Consider the following 15,688-nt stretch of genomic DNA (forward strand, 5'->3'; position numbering starts at 1 on the left):
GGGCTTCCCCAGGCTCTGCCCCACAGCTGTCCACACATCACTCAGGACCAGCAGCTTGTGCCCAGAGGAGCTTCTGCTCTCTGGGACAGAACGGGGCTCCCCTGGAGCCCCCAACATCTCAGCACATCCCAGAGGGCCAGAACAAGCTCAGGGTCCTGTGCTGCCCTCTCCCAGCTTGGCAGCTGCCGGAGCACAGGCTGGGCCATGCTCTGCATCCTCTGCTCTCCGTGCTGTCCCTCCAGGGCTAATTGAATCATGTGGCTGGAAATTGAATCCAATTGAATAGATTAAATGAGCCGGGCTTGCCGCTCACTGCAGCGCAGCTCAGAGCTTTGCCAAGCTGCTGCCAGAGGCTGGGAGCTCCCAGGAGTCCCGTGGGGGCAGGAAGGGGCTGGGGAGGCTGCTGGGAGATGGACACCCACTGCACTGGGCTGCTCCTCCAGCTCTGCCGTGACAGATGAACTCGGCCATTTCTCAGTGACGGCAGCCTGGCTGTGTCCCAGGGCCCACAGGTCACTCTGCTGCAGGCATACAGGGGTTGGGTTGGCTCGTTTCCCTTCTGAAGCAATTAATGACTAATTAGTTGGAGCTCCCCTGCTCCAGGGTTCAGCCAGGGCCTTCCCAACAGTGTACGGGGGCTGGGATGCTCTAATGACCCGTGGCTGCTCAGGAGTTCCAATCCTGTTGTTCCCCCAGCCTACAAGTGGAGCAAGCAGTGCTCCAGCAGCGCCCCAGCGCCACGCCCTGCGTTCGGCCCCGCTGCTGCGGGCATTGCCAGGCCAGTGGGATGGCACAGGATGGAATGGGATGGGCGGCTGGGAGCCCACAGGCACGGGGGAGACATCCCCTCCCATGGAGGTGAGCTGGGGCACAGGGCCCTGCCCTGGCAAAGCAGGAGGACACGTGTCCGCAGCGTGGACTCGCTCGTGACGGAGGTGCGCATCTGTGCTCACAGCAGACGTGAGCTGCCGGAAGAGTCCCTGGTGTGGCATCCAGCATGGCATAAATGAAGGTTGGAAGTAGTATCTAGTTCCTCTTTAATTAAAACCTGAGCCCACAGGCGCTGAGCACACAAACATGAGACGCTTTATAATGCTGGGAGGGCTTGTGAGACTTGGGGTATGTCCTGGGCCCAGGAATGCTCCAGTCTCCACTCCCCAGACCAAGTCTTTTCTTCGCACAGATTTTGTATCTCTTATGCAGAAGTGGTAAAGAAACAATCTGGGTGGGCACAGGGCCCCCCTTCAGCCCACCCAGCAGAGAGGCCATACTGGGGAATCCCTCCTTGCTGGAAGGCGTAAGCAGAGGCAGGTGACTGGCTTTCGAGGATACAGAGTGTGATGTAAAGTCCTTTCTCCCTCCTGCACACCCAGATTTCTCACACCTGCTGGTTTGCATTTGACAGAGGAGTTTCCCTTCCTCCTGCAGCATTCCTGCTTGCAAGGCTCTCCCAGCAGCTTGCAGCATCATCTGTTCCTCCTCCAGCTTTGCAAGATTTTTCAGCAGCTGAAATTCCCCCAGGTCTGAATCTCACAGTGGCTCCTACCTGCCCACGTGTTTCTGCAGGTTGGGTTAGTGGAGATGGGAGGGGCCCTTCCCTGTGTGTGTCCTGGCTGCTGTCCCCCTGCATCATCACCTCCCAAGGACCTGCTGGTCTGCTGTAGCTGTTCCAAGATCCCAGAGACCCATCTCTCTGGGAGAGAGACCAAGGGGCTCGTCTCGGTCTTGTGTCACCGAGATCCATTTCCTCTGCAGGTGTTGTAAATACTGTGGTATATTCCTGAGTGAGGCCATTTGTCCTGCCTGGAGCCCTCCCCAGACTCTTGCATGGCCAGGAACATCTCTGCTCCAGACTGGGGACCTGTCTGGGTTCTGGGAGGGGGATAGCCCCTGGTGCAGAGCTGCTCATCTCCATCTACTGGCATGTTTGCAAGGGCTGAAGCTGTTTTAGGGAGCTCCTCTGTTTGCCCTCTGCCTCTGGGATCAGTCCCTGGGTGCTGCACCCCTTGTCCCAGCCCTCTCTGCTGTGGAAGCAGAGCTGTCCCTTGTTGCCAAGTGTAAATCTGAGCCCAGAGGCACCAGGTGACCAGAGCCAAAATAGGATTAATGGCATCTGCTGGGAGCTCATCCCGAGGAGTGCTATTGATGACCATGGCTTTAAAATACTGTTAACAGTGGATAGAGCACCGTGATTTCGAGCACTCGGCAATTACATCTCTGTTTGAAATTTCCTAAAGATAGGATCAGACTCCTGAGTCCTGCTCTCTGCTTTTTCGATAGAGCTAGTAAGAATGGAGATATGCAATTAGAGAGTGTGCAGGCTGGTAGGGCAGATCAATGCCTTGTAGTTACCTAATGAAGTGTTAAATTATGTCTTTCCCGCTCCTTGTCCCCCAGTCACATCCACCCCAGGCTGCTTGCAGAGAGCAGAGGGACTGGGGGAGAGCTTCCTGCATTCCTCTGCCCCTGAGGTGCAGACCCAAGCACTCCTGACTCCTCTCCAGGGTCATCTTCTGTCGTTTGGGACTGTCTTAGGTTTTGTGTTGAGCCTAAGGTTTTCAACAGGGGAGTGTAGGGACTTGTTGCCCCAGAGCTGGGGTGTCCCAGCAGGGAGCAGGAGGCCCAGATGAGCCGAAGGGATCAGTCCAGTATAGCAGGGTGAGGGGAGGAGGAGGAGCAGGGATGGTTGTGGATGGGCTCAGCTTGGTCCAGCCTGAGTGTGGATGAGGCTGGTGGCAGCCTGGCAGAGTTCTGTCTCCAGCCAGGCTCTTCATCTGGTGAATTTCCAAACTTGTTCTCTTCCCCAGTTATGACAAGGCTGCAGTGGCCACACGATGAGCTGGGGACAAACAAAGCTCCTGGACAGCGTGACCCTGCTCCTACTTTCCAGCCCTTCTCACCCTGAGTCATTCCTGGCTGCAGCTTCACTGCCTGGGGAGCAGCAGTAATCCCGTGCAGATGTCCCTTATCAAAGCTCTGCTGTCTCTGTCAGGGTGACAGAGAGACTGCTTAGGGAACGTGCCATGTGCCAGGGCCAATGTGGATGGGTGATTTCCATCATGGCAAGGCTGTCTGAGTGGGCCCAGGGCCACTCTGCCTCCGAGAGGGACACGGCCTGGGGTGCATCTCAAGGGGCAGCACCATTTTGACCCCCAGCCTGTCTTCCTCATGTGTTTCCTGCTCATCCCACCCCTCTGCTGGCTGTGCCAAGCCCTGGGGCTGGTTTACGTGTCCCCGTTTCTCTCGTGGCTCTCTGCTGCTGTTGCAGAGATGAGTTTGGGGACCTGGGTGTATCCACAAGACCCCTGCCTGCCCCAGCAGGCTCGATCCATCCACCTGCCCGCCCTCCACGCTTCCCTGGCCCTGGGCTTTGGAGTATGGGCTTCATGGTTAGCTGTGCCTGTGGAGCCTGTGCCGTGCGTTGGCCAGCTAGAGCATGGCCCTTCCTCCCAGTTACCCCTTGTAACTGGGATTGGCTTCTCAGGAGCTGACAGAGCTCTTTATGTCCTCTGGAAATAGTTAATCCAGTGACATCTTCCGCAGTGCAGGCCACCAGCCCTGCCTGTGGCTGGCTCCTGCCCATCCTGAACCTGCTGATTGCTTTTGTGGTAGATGTGGCCAGCAGCTGCCAGGCTGCACAAGGCACGCTTTGATTAAAGCCTCAGACACTGCTCAGGTGATTTTCCTCAGCCTGGCCCTGTCTTTTTGCATCTGCTGCACGTCCGGTGAGATTGAGACGTTGTGCAAGGGATGCTCAGCACTCTGGGGTGACTTTGCTGCTGCCCCTGTCCCTGTGCAGACATGTTCACCGAGGCATCTCTGCACCCACAGCAGGGCACCTGTCTGGGTCTGGACAAGAGGGCAGAGACCAGCACCATTCCTGCTTCTCCTACCCTGGCAACCTGCAGACCCCCAGCTCCCAGTGCCCAGAGGAACATTTATGGGAGGATGTTGTATTTTTCCCAAGCAGAGAAAGGCTCAGAGGCTGTGAATCCTGGCAGAATGCCCAGTCCTTATGTCTGCTAAGGAAAGGAGCTGTAACCAGTGATCAAGTGAGTTGTGTCCCCCTTTTTCTACCTGTGGGGAGGACGGGATATGTCAGCCTGTGCCCTGGGGCTGCCCCATCCTACCCTGTGGTACCCACCAACCTCCCAGCTTCCCCCTCTCCCCAGCCTGGCAAAGCATCTCTTGCTTGCCTGCCGGAACAGGAGCACTTAGCTAGGATAAAAATAGCCGTGTTTGCCTCCCAATGGACCAGGGATGGCAGGAGGTGAAAACTTCCCTGTGCAGCTCTGCTGGGCTTGCCACATCCATTGCAGGATCGACCCCGAGGAAGGGGAAGTTGGTGGGTGAGCTTGGGCACGGATCACGCAGCGCTCCCAGTCTACTTCCCTGGGACAGTGCTGGTCCCCAAGGGCAGCCGAGAAAATGTGGCCAAGCACGTGGTGGAGAGGTTGTAGGAGAGAGGCTGAGGGAGCAGCGGGATGGACCAGCCCAGAAGTGCAGGGATCTGTGGGCTGGCCAGGCTCCAGCTTTGCTCGCCGGGTTAAGCGGAGGGGGCACTGCCAGAGCTGTCCCGGGAGTTTCCCTCCAGCCAGTCCGTGCGTGCGGGCTCCGTGCATTGGCCACAGGGAGGGCTGGGGGAACGTGTTTAGTTCTCCAAGCATTTCTCCACTGCGTTTTCCTTGCTAAATGGCTCTTATTTTTAGATCCAGGCAGTTGCTAAGCATCACTGCCTCGCTAAGGCAGCTTCTTTCATGGCTTGACACCAAAGCACGCTGACAACACGCTGCCTCGTGAGCACGGCCCTCCCTCCTGGCTGATCTGAATTCCCTGCTGCCCTGCGGCTCCTGTGTGCCCGGCTGGCACAGGGATCAGGGGGGATGCTTTGCCTCCTCCCCAAGCCCCTGCTCTCCCTCTGTCTCTGCATGGGTGAGGGAATGAAGGGAGGAGCACTGGGAAGCGGTGGGAGCTGCACAGCCCCTGCGATGTGCCCAGGACCCCTGTCGTGGTGCAGTCAGTCAGTGCTCGGGCAGTGGCGTGACAAAAGCCCCTGGCTTTGTCCACAGAGGGGACTCTCCAGCGCAGTCGGCGTCCCCCGGGGATGGCATCGTGCACAGATGGCAACAAATAACCAGGGGCAGCAGCGGGACATCAAGTTCCCAGCGCCAGATGTACCGGTGGGCTGTGAGCTCCTCTCTTGGCAGCGCCGTGCCTCTGGAAGCCTCCCCTGCCGCTTCACCCTTTGGCTGGGGCTGCAGGAGGTGGGGGTAAAATCCTGCTGAAGGCTCGGAAAGCCGTGCTCGGCGTGGGGACGGCAGTGGGACCCGCTGCTGTGCTTGGCTGCAGGCAGGGGGACCTGGCCGCCCTCCCGCACCTCTCCTGCATCTCCTGACCCCTGCCCATCCCCTCCGTCTCGGACCGATTTCTCATCCAGGTTCTCCCCGCGGGCGGAGATGTAACAGCCCCGCGGGAACGGCCAGGGCTGGGGTTCCCCTTCCTGGGGGTCCCACGGCGCAGCATGGGCGGCACGGGCACCGCCGCGCAGGGCTCGGGGGACCCTCGCTGTGGGGGTCTGCGCCCCTCCTGCCCCACGCCTTCTCTGTCCCCGTTCCCTTCTCCGTCCGTGCGCGGTGCCTGACGCCCGGGTCTCTCCCGAGCCGCCGGAGACCGCACCTCGGTGCGGTCCGGAGCAGCTCTCTCCCTGCCTCCTCCCGGGAGCGCCCCCGCTCTCCGCCCCGCCCTCCCCCTCTTGGCCCGTGCCTCAGTTTCCCCGCGGCGGCGGTTCCCGGGAAGAGGCGGGGAAGGACGAGAGGGAGGGGGCGGCCGTGCCCAGCCCCGGCGGCGGCGGGGACCGGGGCGGCTGCGCGCTCCCGCTGCCGTGCCGAGCCGTGCCGAGCCGTGCCGAGCTCCCGGCGCCGCCGGCCCCTTGGCGCTGCCGCGCTGAGCGGCGCGGGCGGCGGGGCGGGGGGAGGCGGCGGCCGCGGGCAGCCCGTGCCCGCCGGCGCAGCCCGTGCGCCCCGTCGCCGTTCCCCCCGCCGCTCGGCGGGGCGGGAAGATGCGGAGCAAGGGCAGGAAGGAGAGCCTGTCCGACTCCCGCGACCTGGACGGCTCCTACGACCAGCTGACGGGTGAGTGCCGCCGCCGGGGAAGGTGCAGCAGCCGCTCGGACCGCGGCGCCGGGCGGTCCCGGGCACCCGCTTCCAGCCCCGCCGAGCCCCGCTCCCTGCCCGCTCCGCTTCGCCGCACGCCTCGCTCGGGGACAGGGGGAACGGCCGCGACCCCGGCGCTGGAGCAGGGGGACGGTCCCGACCCCCGGGGGGAGGGGGCTCCGGGGGCGATAGGGCTGGTCCCAGAGTGCGGAGATTGTCCCCAGGCGAGGAAAAGGCCCCGGACGGGGTGGGGAGGAATGCTTGGGTGGCTTTTGGCCGCCCCCCGAGTTCACACTCCCTCACTGTTACGCCCAAGCCTCTCGGGACACCGGGGTCTGGCGCCGGGCTCTCTGCCGTCCCTTGGGCACCCGCTGCACCCTGGGGTGGCACAGCAGCATCCCGGCCGCAGGTTCCCCAGGGAAGACCGGCTCACTCTGCTCGGAAAACCCCAGCAGCACCACGGTGCCTGGTATCTTCACCCATCACCCGGTGGCCCCTAGAGCATCCCTTGAGACGTCCTGCCCCTGGATGGGATAGCTGTGGGTCAGAGAGGATTAAGATGACCCGTTTGTGACCCTGTTGCATCCCCCTTCATCCTCTGCCCCATCAGGGAATTGCCGAGCATCCCGCATCCCGCAGCATCTGTCCATCCATCACACCTCATCTTCCACTGTCCGATAGGGAAGCAGCTGGGCTGGAGCTGGCAGCACCCCTCCTTCCCCACGTGCTCTCCTCGGATCGGGCCAAATCCTGTCCCCTTTCAGGGCCTCTGTCGCAGTAGCTGTGAACAGGGGCAGCAGTTCCCACTTTCCTCCTGGGACCCACGATGGAGCTGAACCTTCCCTTAGCCAGTGGGGTTCGGTGTCCTTGTGCCGCAGGCGCTGCTCTGTGTGCACAGGCGGCTTCCCTGAGTCCCGGTGATGCTTTTCCTGCTGAAGTCTGGGCTCGATTTCAGGATTTGCTCTGGAATTTCAAATAGGTGGTGGTGGCAGAGCAGGACCTCTGCTCTGCTTTCCTGAACAGCCCCGCACACGGGAAATGCTGCTTACTCTCTACCCAAACGTGCTCTAGGGAAGATATTTTTGAGCTGTGTAGGAACTTGGAACCCACACATAACTTTTGGTTTCTCCGGTAACTTTAAAATGTCCATATGGATTTAAATCAAATCAAAGTTAAAAATAAATTCCAGTCTCTCTAAGACTGAGACCTTTTGTGCCTGGGCTCACCTCTGAGCCAGCTGTGCAGCAAGAACCTGGGTGGAGGAGAGCTGTGCCACCACACAAGTCCCTGCCTGCAGGAATGGGGCCTTGGGGAAGTCTTTGGGGAATAAGGCTGGAAATATCTGCCCCGTTTCCCAGAGTGGGATACAGGCCCTGTAGGGCATGTCACTCACTTCCCATCACTGTCAAGTCAGTGACCTGCCAGGGCAGAGCCTGCAGTAGCACCACGGAGTAGAGGGAGCTGCTCCCAGGGGCACTGATTCCCCCTGTGCTGGCTGAATGCACTGAAGCTGACCCAGCCCCACCCCGTGAAGGGAAGGTTGTCTTTCTGCCAGAAATATTGGAAGTGATGAAGGCAGGAGAGGGGATGGAACCTTAACTCTAGGGAGGGTTTACTAGCTCAACCCCATGCCTTCTAACCTGGCCTTGGCTCTCCTGATACCTGGAGATGTGGTGGGGAGTCAGGACCTCTGTAGGGCTGTGGCAAAGCCCTGGGGTGAGGCCGGCAGTGCCGACAGTGGGATTAGTCTCTGCAGACAGGAGCATTGCTGCTGGCACCTGCTGTTTGCTAGCTCAGCTCTGCTTGGGGTCAGGCATGAGCAGTTTGGGGTGTTCCTGCAGCTTTGGAGACCCCCATCCATCAGGATGTGTCAGAGTTTAGAGGACATCTGCCATGAAAGGGCTGTTTACAGAGAGATGGTGTCAGGTGAGGCGACAGCCCCACAGCAGCTTCAGCGATTGCTGGTGTGTGCAGGGACAGCAGTCAGTCCTGCTGCCTCCTCATCACTGCCCAAAATCAGGGGTGAGAGTGATGTGGTTCCCACCTATGCGAGCCCAGAGAAGGGTTAGCAACACCCACTTCCAGAAGGAGAGGGGCCAAACAGGGAGCAGGACCCCCAGCCATGCTCAGGGTAGAAACGCTCCACAACGTCCACTCACCCTTAAATTTAAAAAGCTGTTGAAAAGGAGGGTGCGGTGCCAGTCCCGCTCCCCGCGGCGTCTCCAGCGATGCCCGGCTGCCCTGGCTATGTGGGCACGTGGACGTGTGTGTGAGAGGCCCGAGGGAATGAGAACTGCCCGTGTGAGCACGGGGAGAGCAGCAGCGCTCCCTGCGCCGGGGGAGAGCCGGGATCGCCGTGCCCCTGCTGACCCTGCTGTGGAGGCACTGGGGCAAGGACAGGGAGCAGCCATGGCTGCCTGGCCGCTGAGTCTGCACCTGGGCACCCACCTGGCTGTTAAAGAGAGGAATGTTCAGGTTACAGCACTAGGAAATTAAACTGGTCCATTTCTGGGATATTTAGATGACGCTAGCGAGAAATAAAAGCCATCCATAAATTACATTATTCCTCCAGCCTCTAATGGCATGAGTGATTAGTGTGCAAGCAGAGCCCAGAGCTGGTGTCTCAGAACCGCTCTGGCCATGGCTCTCCATGCAGAAGAAATGGGAATCCAGAGCCACTTTGTCCCGAGAAGCGCAGGTACCGCATCCCTGACCCTGAATGCTGGCAGTGCGAGAGGTGAGTGAGCTTGGAGGAGGGTTTCCCTCCCTCCTGATGCTCCACAGCGATGTGTGGGCATCAGGGCTGCCTTAGCTCCAGATCTGGAGCAAGGGTGGGTGGCCTGGGACTTGTCTTACCCCATTGAACACCCCCCTCCCAGCCGTGCTGTGCCCCGTGAGCGGGACAGCGTGTGCCAGCACGGGGTCGATATCTACGCTGTCTGGGGTGGGGCAAAGCCCCTAAATGCCTTTTGGAAAAATGAGGAATTCATCTCCAGGGCTGTTTGGCCCTCCAGAAAGGGTTAGGAGGCTCACTTCTCACCCTTGCTTTTTCACCCGTGCTTTTTTCCTCCAGTTGTCATGATCTGGGGACTCGAGCAACCGCTTTGCTCCACCCCGAAGGCAGCCGCAGCATTTGCAGGGTTGAGCAATTGCTATAGAGATCATCTGCAGAGCTTTGGGATCCTCCTGCCTCCAGAGGCACAGCTGATGGATGGGGACTCCCCAACTCCTAGCACTTTTAGCAGCCCACCCCGTGAGATGAAAGCCTCAGGCAGCAGCGTAGCTGCAGCGCAGCATCCGGCTGTGCTCTCCTCCCTACCTCGAGGGAGGGCATTTCAGAGGGAATTCTCCCCATGGCAGTAAGAATGGAGAGGGGGGGCTAAGCTGTCCCCCACAGACACACCAGAGGGACAACAGGCCAGGTGGGTCGGTGGGAGGACAACGGGAGCAGGGTTCCAGTCCCTGCCATGGGGTAAAGCTGAGGAGCTGTGTCCTGGCAACGCCGCAGGAGGGTCCCAGGTGGTGGGCACATCCAGGGCTGTGCCAGGGCCGCCTTGTGCTGCCGGTAAATCCGGCAGCTTCATCGTGTCTGCTCACAGCCCGTGATCAGCCAGGTGGGGGGAACATCACCAGCCTGCCATAGCGTAGGACTTCCATCTGCACGGGGGATAATTTATTTCCCGGAGTGTGGAGGAGGTATCAGTGCTAGCCTGTCCCAAATATTAGTGTGTGTAGGGGGAAGCGCTGGGATCTGCAGCTGGAGGATGGAGTGACAGGGTCATTGGGTGGGAGCAAGAGCATGAGCGGGCAGGGGGTAGCCAGGAGCCCGGCTGCAAGTGTGCATGGCAGGTTGTGTGTGCTGCCTGTGTGCTGGATGGATCCCAAGCAGGGGAAGTGGAGTGGAGACCGTGCCCAAGACCATCTTGCCCACATCCAGAATAAAGGTCCTTCTCTTGCCCGGCTGCTAGCTCGAGAACAGCCCTGGGTGCACAGCCCTGTCCTCATGGGTCTGGCAGGGCCAGCTCCCTGCATCCCTCTGGTCACTGTCAGGCATGGGTTGTCCCCTCCTCCTAGCAGCGGCCCCCAGGAGGGGTGACACCCACCAGTGTCCTTCCCCTGGGTGTCTGACCGTGGGAACTGTGTGTGGGCCATCCCCCTGCTCCCTCGCTAACCTGCCTCCCCTCCTGCTGCTGCCCCACGCAACCTCCCTCTGCTTGCCACTTCTGCGGCTTGGCAGTGAGGCTGGGCTGGAAGCCACACTGGCCCTCGAGCCAGGTCCCTGAGCTCCCAGGAGCTCCTGTCAGGGTGGGGTACTGTAGGGAAGGGTCTCCCCCTGTGATGTGCCAGGGCTGGGGGCTCCCATGGGTCATCTCTGCGCCAAAGCGCCTTGCCCTCGATGGCTGCTGCACCTTCCCGGGGTGATGGGACTGTTGCCTCACTTTGCCTCATCTCTGTCTGCTGTCTCCCTCCTGGCATCTGCACCCTCTTCCTCTTCCCGTTTTGCTGTCCTGGCTTGTCTGCGGTCCTGTGGTGCTGATGACTTCTCTCTCATGGGGTGTCCAGGCACTGCCCCATCCTGAGGGTCCCTGATGGAAGGGATGCTGCTCCTACCCACCCATGGGGCAAGGAGCATGTGAGTGATGCTGCCGGTACCACTGCTCACAGGCAGCTTGGATTTTGCAGGTGGAAAGGCTGGAGCTGAGGTTTTGGCAGCCGCTGCTGCATTCCTGCGAGCAGAGGCAGGTTGGAGTCCATGGGGAATCGGTGGCACAGGATTAATTGACAGGAAGTTCGTGGATTTGGTTGGGCAGGTTAAACGGCTGATCTCTACAGAAGCTAATGCATAATTCATGGATTGTCGAAACTTTGGCCAAGGGATACAGCTCCTGCTGCACAGGGCTGGCCATGCACAGGCTCTTACACCATCTCTGCATCTGGGAATAGGGTTTTTCCTCACTGTTGGCCATATTACAGCTGGAAAAGGTCTCTCGACTCAGTGGTGCTGTTCTCAAACTGTGCGTTGTGCTGGAACCAGTTGCCCTCAGAGCTTTGGGAGCCAGGACATGAGGAGGTTTGGTGCCTGGAACAAACTCTGGTTTCTTCCCGCTGTATTGGGTCCGTATGTCCCAGCTGGACCTGAGCCTCACGCACTGACATCCCGGACATCAGTGGGTCACGCCAGCCCTGAAGGACAGGAGAGACTCGGTTCACGGAGCTGCCTCCGCCTCACTCCTCATTAGTGATGTTTTCATTAGGGGAAGTGGTTTGATTTTGTTTAAGCCAAATTGCTGTGCTTGGGAGATGATAAATCCATCTGCTGGCAAATCGCTCTCCTGCCGCCGGGATGGATCCCAGCCCTGCTCTCTAATCATGTGGCAGATAAATGAGCCTTCAGTGAAACAAATCTCCCTGTCGTCCCTCGCCAGGGGGCTGAGCTGGGTGATCTGATGCCATGATGTGGGGTTCTGGATTGAGGTGGGCACTCACAACCCTTCACTAATGCGGTAGAACGCTGAGGGTGGTTATCGCTGAGCAAGTGAACTGCTGGGGTTGTTGCAAGCGGCTTCCGTGGGAGCCAAGGGGCAGAGGAGTCCCTTTCCATGGGGCAGGGTCTGTGGATGGGTGCAGGGGTCATGTTCAACCCAGCGTCCATGCCAGAGTGCTCTGCTGGCAGCTGGGGCTGGGTGCATGCCGTGCCATGGGGTGAGTGGCAGGATACAGGGGATGAGTGACCCTGCTCCCAGCGATATCCCCCTTCGGGGGCTTGGCAAAGGTTCTGCGGCAGCTGGGCTGTGCTGGGTGGGGGGCTCTTACTGCGCTCCTCCTGTCCCCGAGCTGCTGTGGTTCTGGCTGCGCCTGGCTTTTTAAGTAAATTTGTCTTCCTCTTCAAATGAAAACGGGTGGTGCAGCCCCTGGGGAGCAGTGAGAGTAATTAACTTGTTTGGAGACAGAGCCCCGCAGGAGGGGAGCTGGGGGCAGGATATCGCTGCTTTCAACAGGGTTTGACTGGGATGGGGGATGTGGAGGGCTGCCGGCTTCACTGCCCCTCAGCCTGGGCATCCTTGGATGTGTCCCCTGTGGTCTGGACAGGGCAAGTCCCCTATGGACACTCCTGGGCAGGGAGGGCACCCACTGCCTTTGACATGTACTTGTGTGTCTGTGCTTGTGTGCCTCTCCAGCCCAAAGGCTTAGCTCCACCCGGTTCCAGATGACTCCAGCCCCATTTTGGTGGGAAGCCCTCCGCTTTAGAACCTGTTGGGTTGGAGATCCCTTCTGTTTAGGGAGCTGGCACCTTTCCCAGCCCCAGGCTGGTGTTAGCATTGCTGCTGGGGACTCTGGGCAGGAAGGTCAATGCCCCATCCGTGCTGCTCCTTCTCACTCCACCTGGGGACATGGGGGTCCTCGAGAGCCTGAGGTCTGCGGGACATACAAGCAGGAGAGCCCCTCTGATCTTGTGTGATCATCCAATTCCTGCGCCAGCCTCAGCTGCTGCGAGTGTTTTAGGGGTTGTGCCCTGTGCGAGCGGGGGCACTGCGCAGCCCTGAGTGCAGACAAACCGAGTCCACGCTCCACTTAGCCCCGGGCTGTGCCTGGGACGGGCAGATGGCTTTGTCCTGGGTGGGAGGGAGGTGTGGGGTCTGGCTGCTCACAGAGATCTCCATCAGGGAGCACGCTGCAGCAGCAGCAGTGCCTGTAGGTAAGCAGGGAATACTCAGAGCCCCAAGGGGCTGGCAGTGGAGAAGGACAGCTTCACCTGCGGCCCCTCTCCAGGGAGCAGGTCAGGGACAATGATGGAGTGACTAACCCAGCAGGTGTGGTGGTGGCACAAATCTGCTGCCTGAGCTCTGCCCTGCAGAGCCTTGAGACCTGGATGGAACTGGACACCCTGGTCTGTCCTGTTGTCCCCGTGAGACACATCCCATGGCAGTGACGTTCCTGCCAGGGAGGGGGCTTGACAGTCTGGAGCAGAGGCAGGCTTCTGGCAAGATGCTACCTTGAGAGACTGGCGTGAGCCTGTCCCTGGGCCTCTGTGGGGCAGGAACGGGGACCCTGCTGCTGGCTTCAGGCACTGACCCCAGCAGCAGAGCAGGGTAAACCCCTTACCTGTCCTCTTCCCATTATCAACCACGCATTTGGACATCAAAAAGTGATTTTTAGGGATGGTGTGTCAATGCTGATGGTCTGGCCAGGATGAGAGTTACAGGGAAGAAGGGTTTCCTTGACCCAGATGGGGAAGGTATGGGATGCAAGGAGGCACCAGGAAACTCTCACAGCCATCGGGAGCCAGGTCAGGATCCAGGAAGGAGCCATCCGTCTGCTTTCAGCGGTTGCTGCAGCTGTGGTGGGGTGAAATGAGAACCGGCCTGCTCGCTAACGAGATTAGACGGGCGAGCCATTGCTCCTGGCCCCTTTGGTTAATCGCTTCTTCCTAGATTGAATTTTTAAAAATTGCTTTGCTTACAGAGAGCCCCTGAATGGGTTTAAAGGCAATAATCCACCTGGCCCTCTGTCACTGCACGGGCCCCCGTGGGGCTACTTGGCAGTGGGTTCTTGAAGTCCCCAGTGTGTCTCCACGTGCCTCTGGTGTCCCCAGGAGGTGGTGGCAGCACTGGCCCTTGACAGCTCCTGATTTATTCCAGGAGGGAATACGCATTAGTTTTTAATGGTGTGATTTAGTGAAGTCTCTGGAGGTGAGGGAGAAGGGACTGGGTCAGATGCCAGGCTCTGTACTGCAGCCCATGTGACAGGTCCCTTTTGTCCCCCACACTGCTGCCTCAAGGGCAGCTGCCCATCCTGCTGGGGGCATGCTGGATTTGGGCGGCCCTGGTTGCACTCACTTGAGGTCTCGTCTGACCCTGGAGCAGAGAGGGACAGCTGCTGGTGCTGGGTTCTGGGGTCACGGCACGGGTGGGAAAGGGGTGCGGGGCTTGGGCAGCACAGTAACAGATGCTATAATATGCTGAGGTTATGACTAATCCCAGCATCTCTTGGAGACTTCTCAGCCCTCTCCTGAGTGGTGGGATCTGCCCCTAAGTACCTCTTTCTTTCCCCCTCACTCTGCTCCTAGCAGCTGATTTTCCGAGCCCATCCCCAGCCCTCTGCTGCTCACGCTGACCCAAACAAATTTCCCCTGGAGCCTGCCCTCCCTGCTTGCTTCCCCTCCATCGTGCGAAGTGAGTCACTCCCAGGCACCAGGAATCATTCATGTCATCTCCCCCTTTGCCGCAAAGTCATTAATGCGAGTGGAATAATTTGTTGCGTAACGGAGAGGATCAGCGGGAGCGCCGCTCTGGCAAGCGATTCCTGGCCCTGGCCACCACTGCCTTGGGAGAGGGCGGCTTGATGGGGTCCTGCTGGTCCCACGGCCGCACCACGCCGGCAGCGATGGGGCCAGATCCCTGAGGCGGTTTTGCAGCCCGAGGGGATGGACCTGGATGTCACGGCCTTGGTGTCTGCTCCCCCTCGCACAGATCCTCTGAAAGGGACGTGTTCCAACCCCCTCGCAGTGACACAGGCAAGAAGTGTCCCCCGTGTTGATCGGGGTGTGTGTTGTGGCACCCTTTGTTCTGGCCATGTCCCTGCCTCCCACGCACCCCAGCTCCTCTGAGCTCCACAGGTCGTGGGTGTCACAAGTGCTTCCCACCAGCAGCCAAACCCCTCCTGACTGCTTGCTCCAGAGCTGGGGACCCTGAAGTGTCCCAGCGAGGGTGCAGGCAGCTCTGGAGCTGCTCCCAGTGAGCTCCCAGCTGGCCGGTTTTGGTGTAAACCCAAGCGCAGCTGGCGGCATCTCCCAGGGACCTTGCAGCCTCCCAAGCAGAGGGCTGCCCGGAGCGGGGACTCGCCACCCCACCAGCAAAGGTGGGTGCGAGGAGCCGGTGCTGGAGTGATGCTCGCTGTGATTGTGGTAGATACAGTGTGTCCCCTGCATATCGAGTGGGAGCAGGGCAAGGAACAGTGCTTTAGGTGATAAGAGGCTGTGTGGAGTCTGCTCCCCCTCCCCAGGGTTCATTTCCTTCTACCCCACGCTTGGCCAGGCATTAATTTAAAGATGCTGTAATGGGAGAGGGAGAGCATAAGAGGATTGGGCTGCGGGCAGGAGGATTTAACCAAGGGAAGGGACGTGGCTGGGGGCAGCAGAGGGTCTGGTGGTGCAGGACGGGCAGGAAGCGCCGTCCTGCCGATATGTCCCAGCTGCCACTGTGATGGCACCCAGGGTAGCCTCCGGCAGGGAACACGGGCGTGGAGCTATCCCCTCCTCAGGGAGAGCTGCTGGTGGCTGGCTGGGGACAGGGCTGTCGGCGGCGTGTTTGCAGTGTGGCCGTGCCCCGTGTTCCACCTGTCTGCAAGCCCCTCGCACAAGGAGATGGTGTTTAATATTTCCAAGTGACTCACTGGAAACCTGCTGTTCCTTGGGAGTGATGATCTGCCAGCATCCCCCGGAGGGGCTGGGATCGGGCCCACCCCAGTGCAGTGTAAGCTGGAGGGAGAAGCTCTTCTGGGACCACACCCGTGGAGACAAAGGAGCCTTTTCTCCA

At 59.8% G+C, this 15,688-nt stretch overlaps 1 protein-coding gene across 4 annotated transcripts in view; it reads left to right on the top strand.

The window, feature by feature from the left end:
* Nucleotides 1-6,000: 6,000 nt before the first annotated feature.
* KCNIP2 (potassium voltage-gated channel interacting protein 2) overlaps nt 6,001-15,688 on the top strand; it is a 43,192-nt gene continuing 33,504 nt past the window's right edge. For 2 of the 4 annotated variants that reach the window (XM_058421546.1, XM_040071386.2), the window contains exon 1: nt 6,001-6,131. In XM_058421546.1, coding sequence (XP_058277529.1) covers nt 6,059-6,131 — 73 coding nt within the window. In that variant the 5' untranslated portion in view covers nt 6,001-6,058. The remainder of the gene's footprint in view (nt 6,132-15,688) is intronic. The other 2 variants (XM_040071388.2, XM_058421550.1) reach the window with 2 other exon arrangements.

Source organism: Hirundo rustica, chromosome 8 (genome assembly GCF_015227805.2).
Source record: "Hirundo rustica isolate bHirRus1 chromosome 8, bHirRus1.pri.v3, whole genome shotgun sequence".
Lineage (NCBI taxonomy): Eukaryota > Metazoa > Chordata > Aves > Passeriformes > Hirundinidae > Hirundo > Hirundo rustica.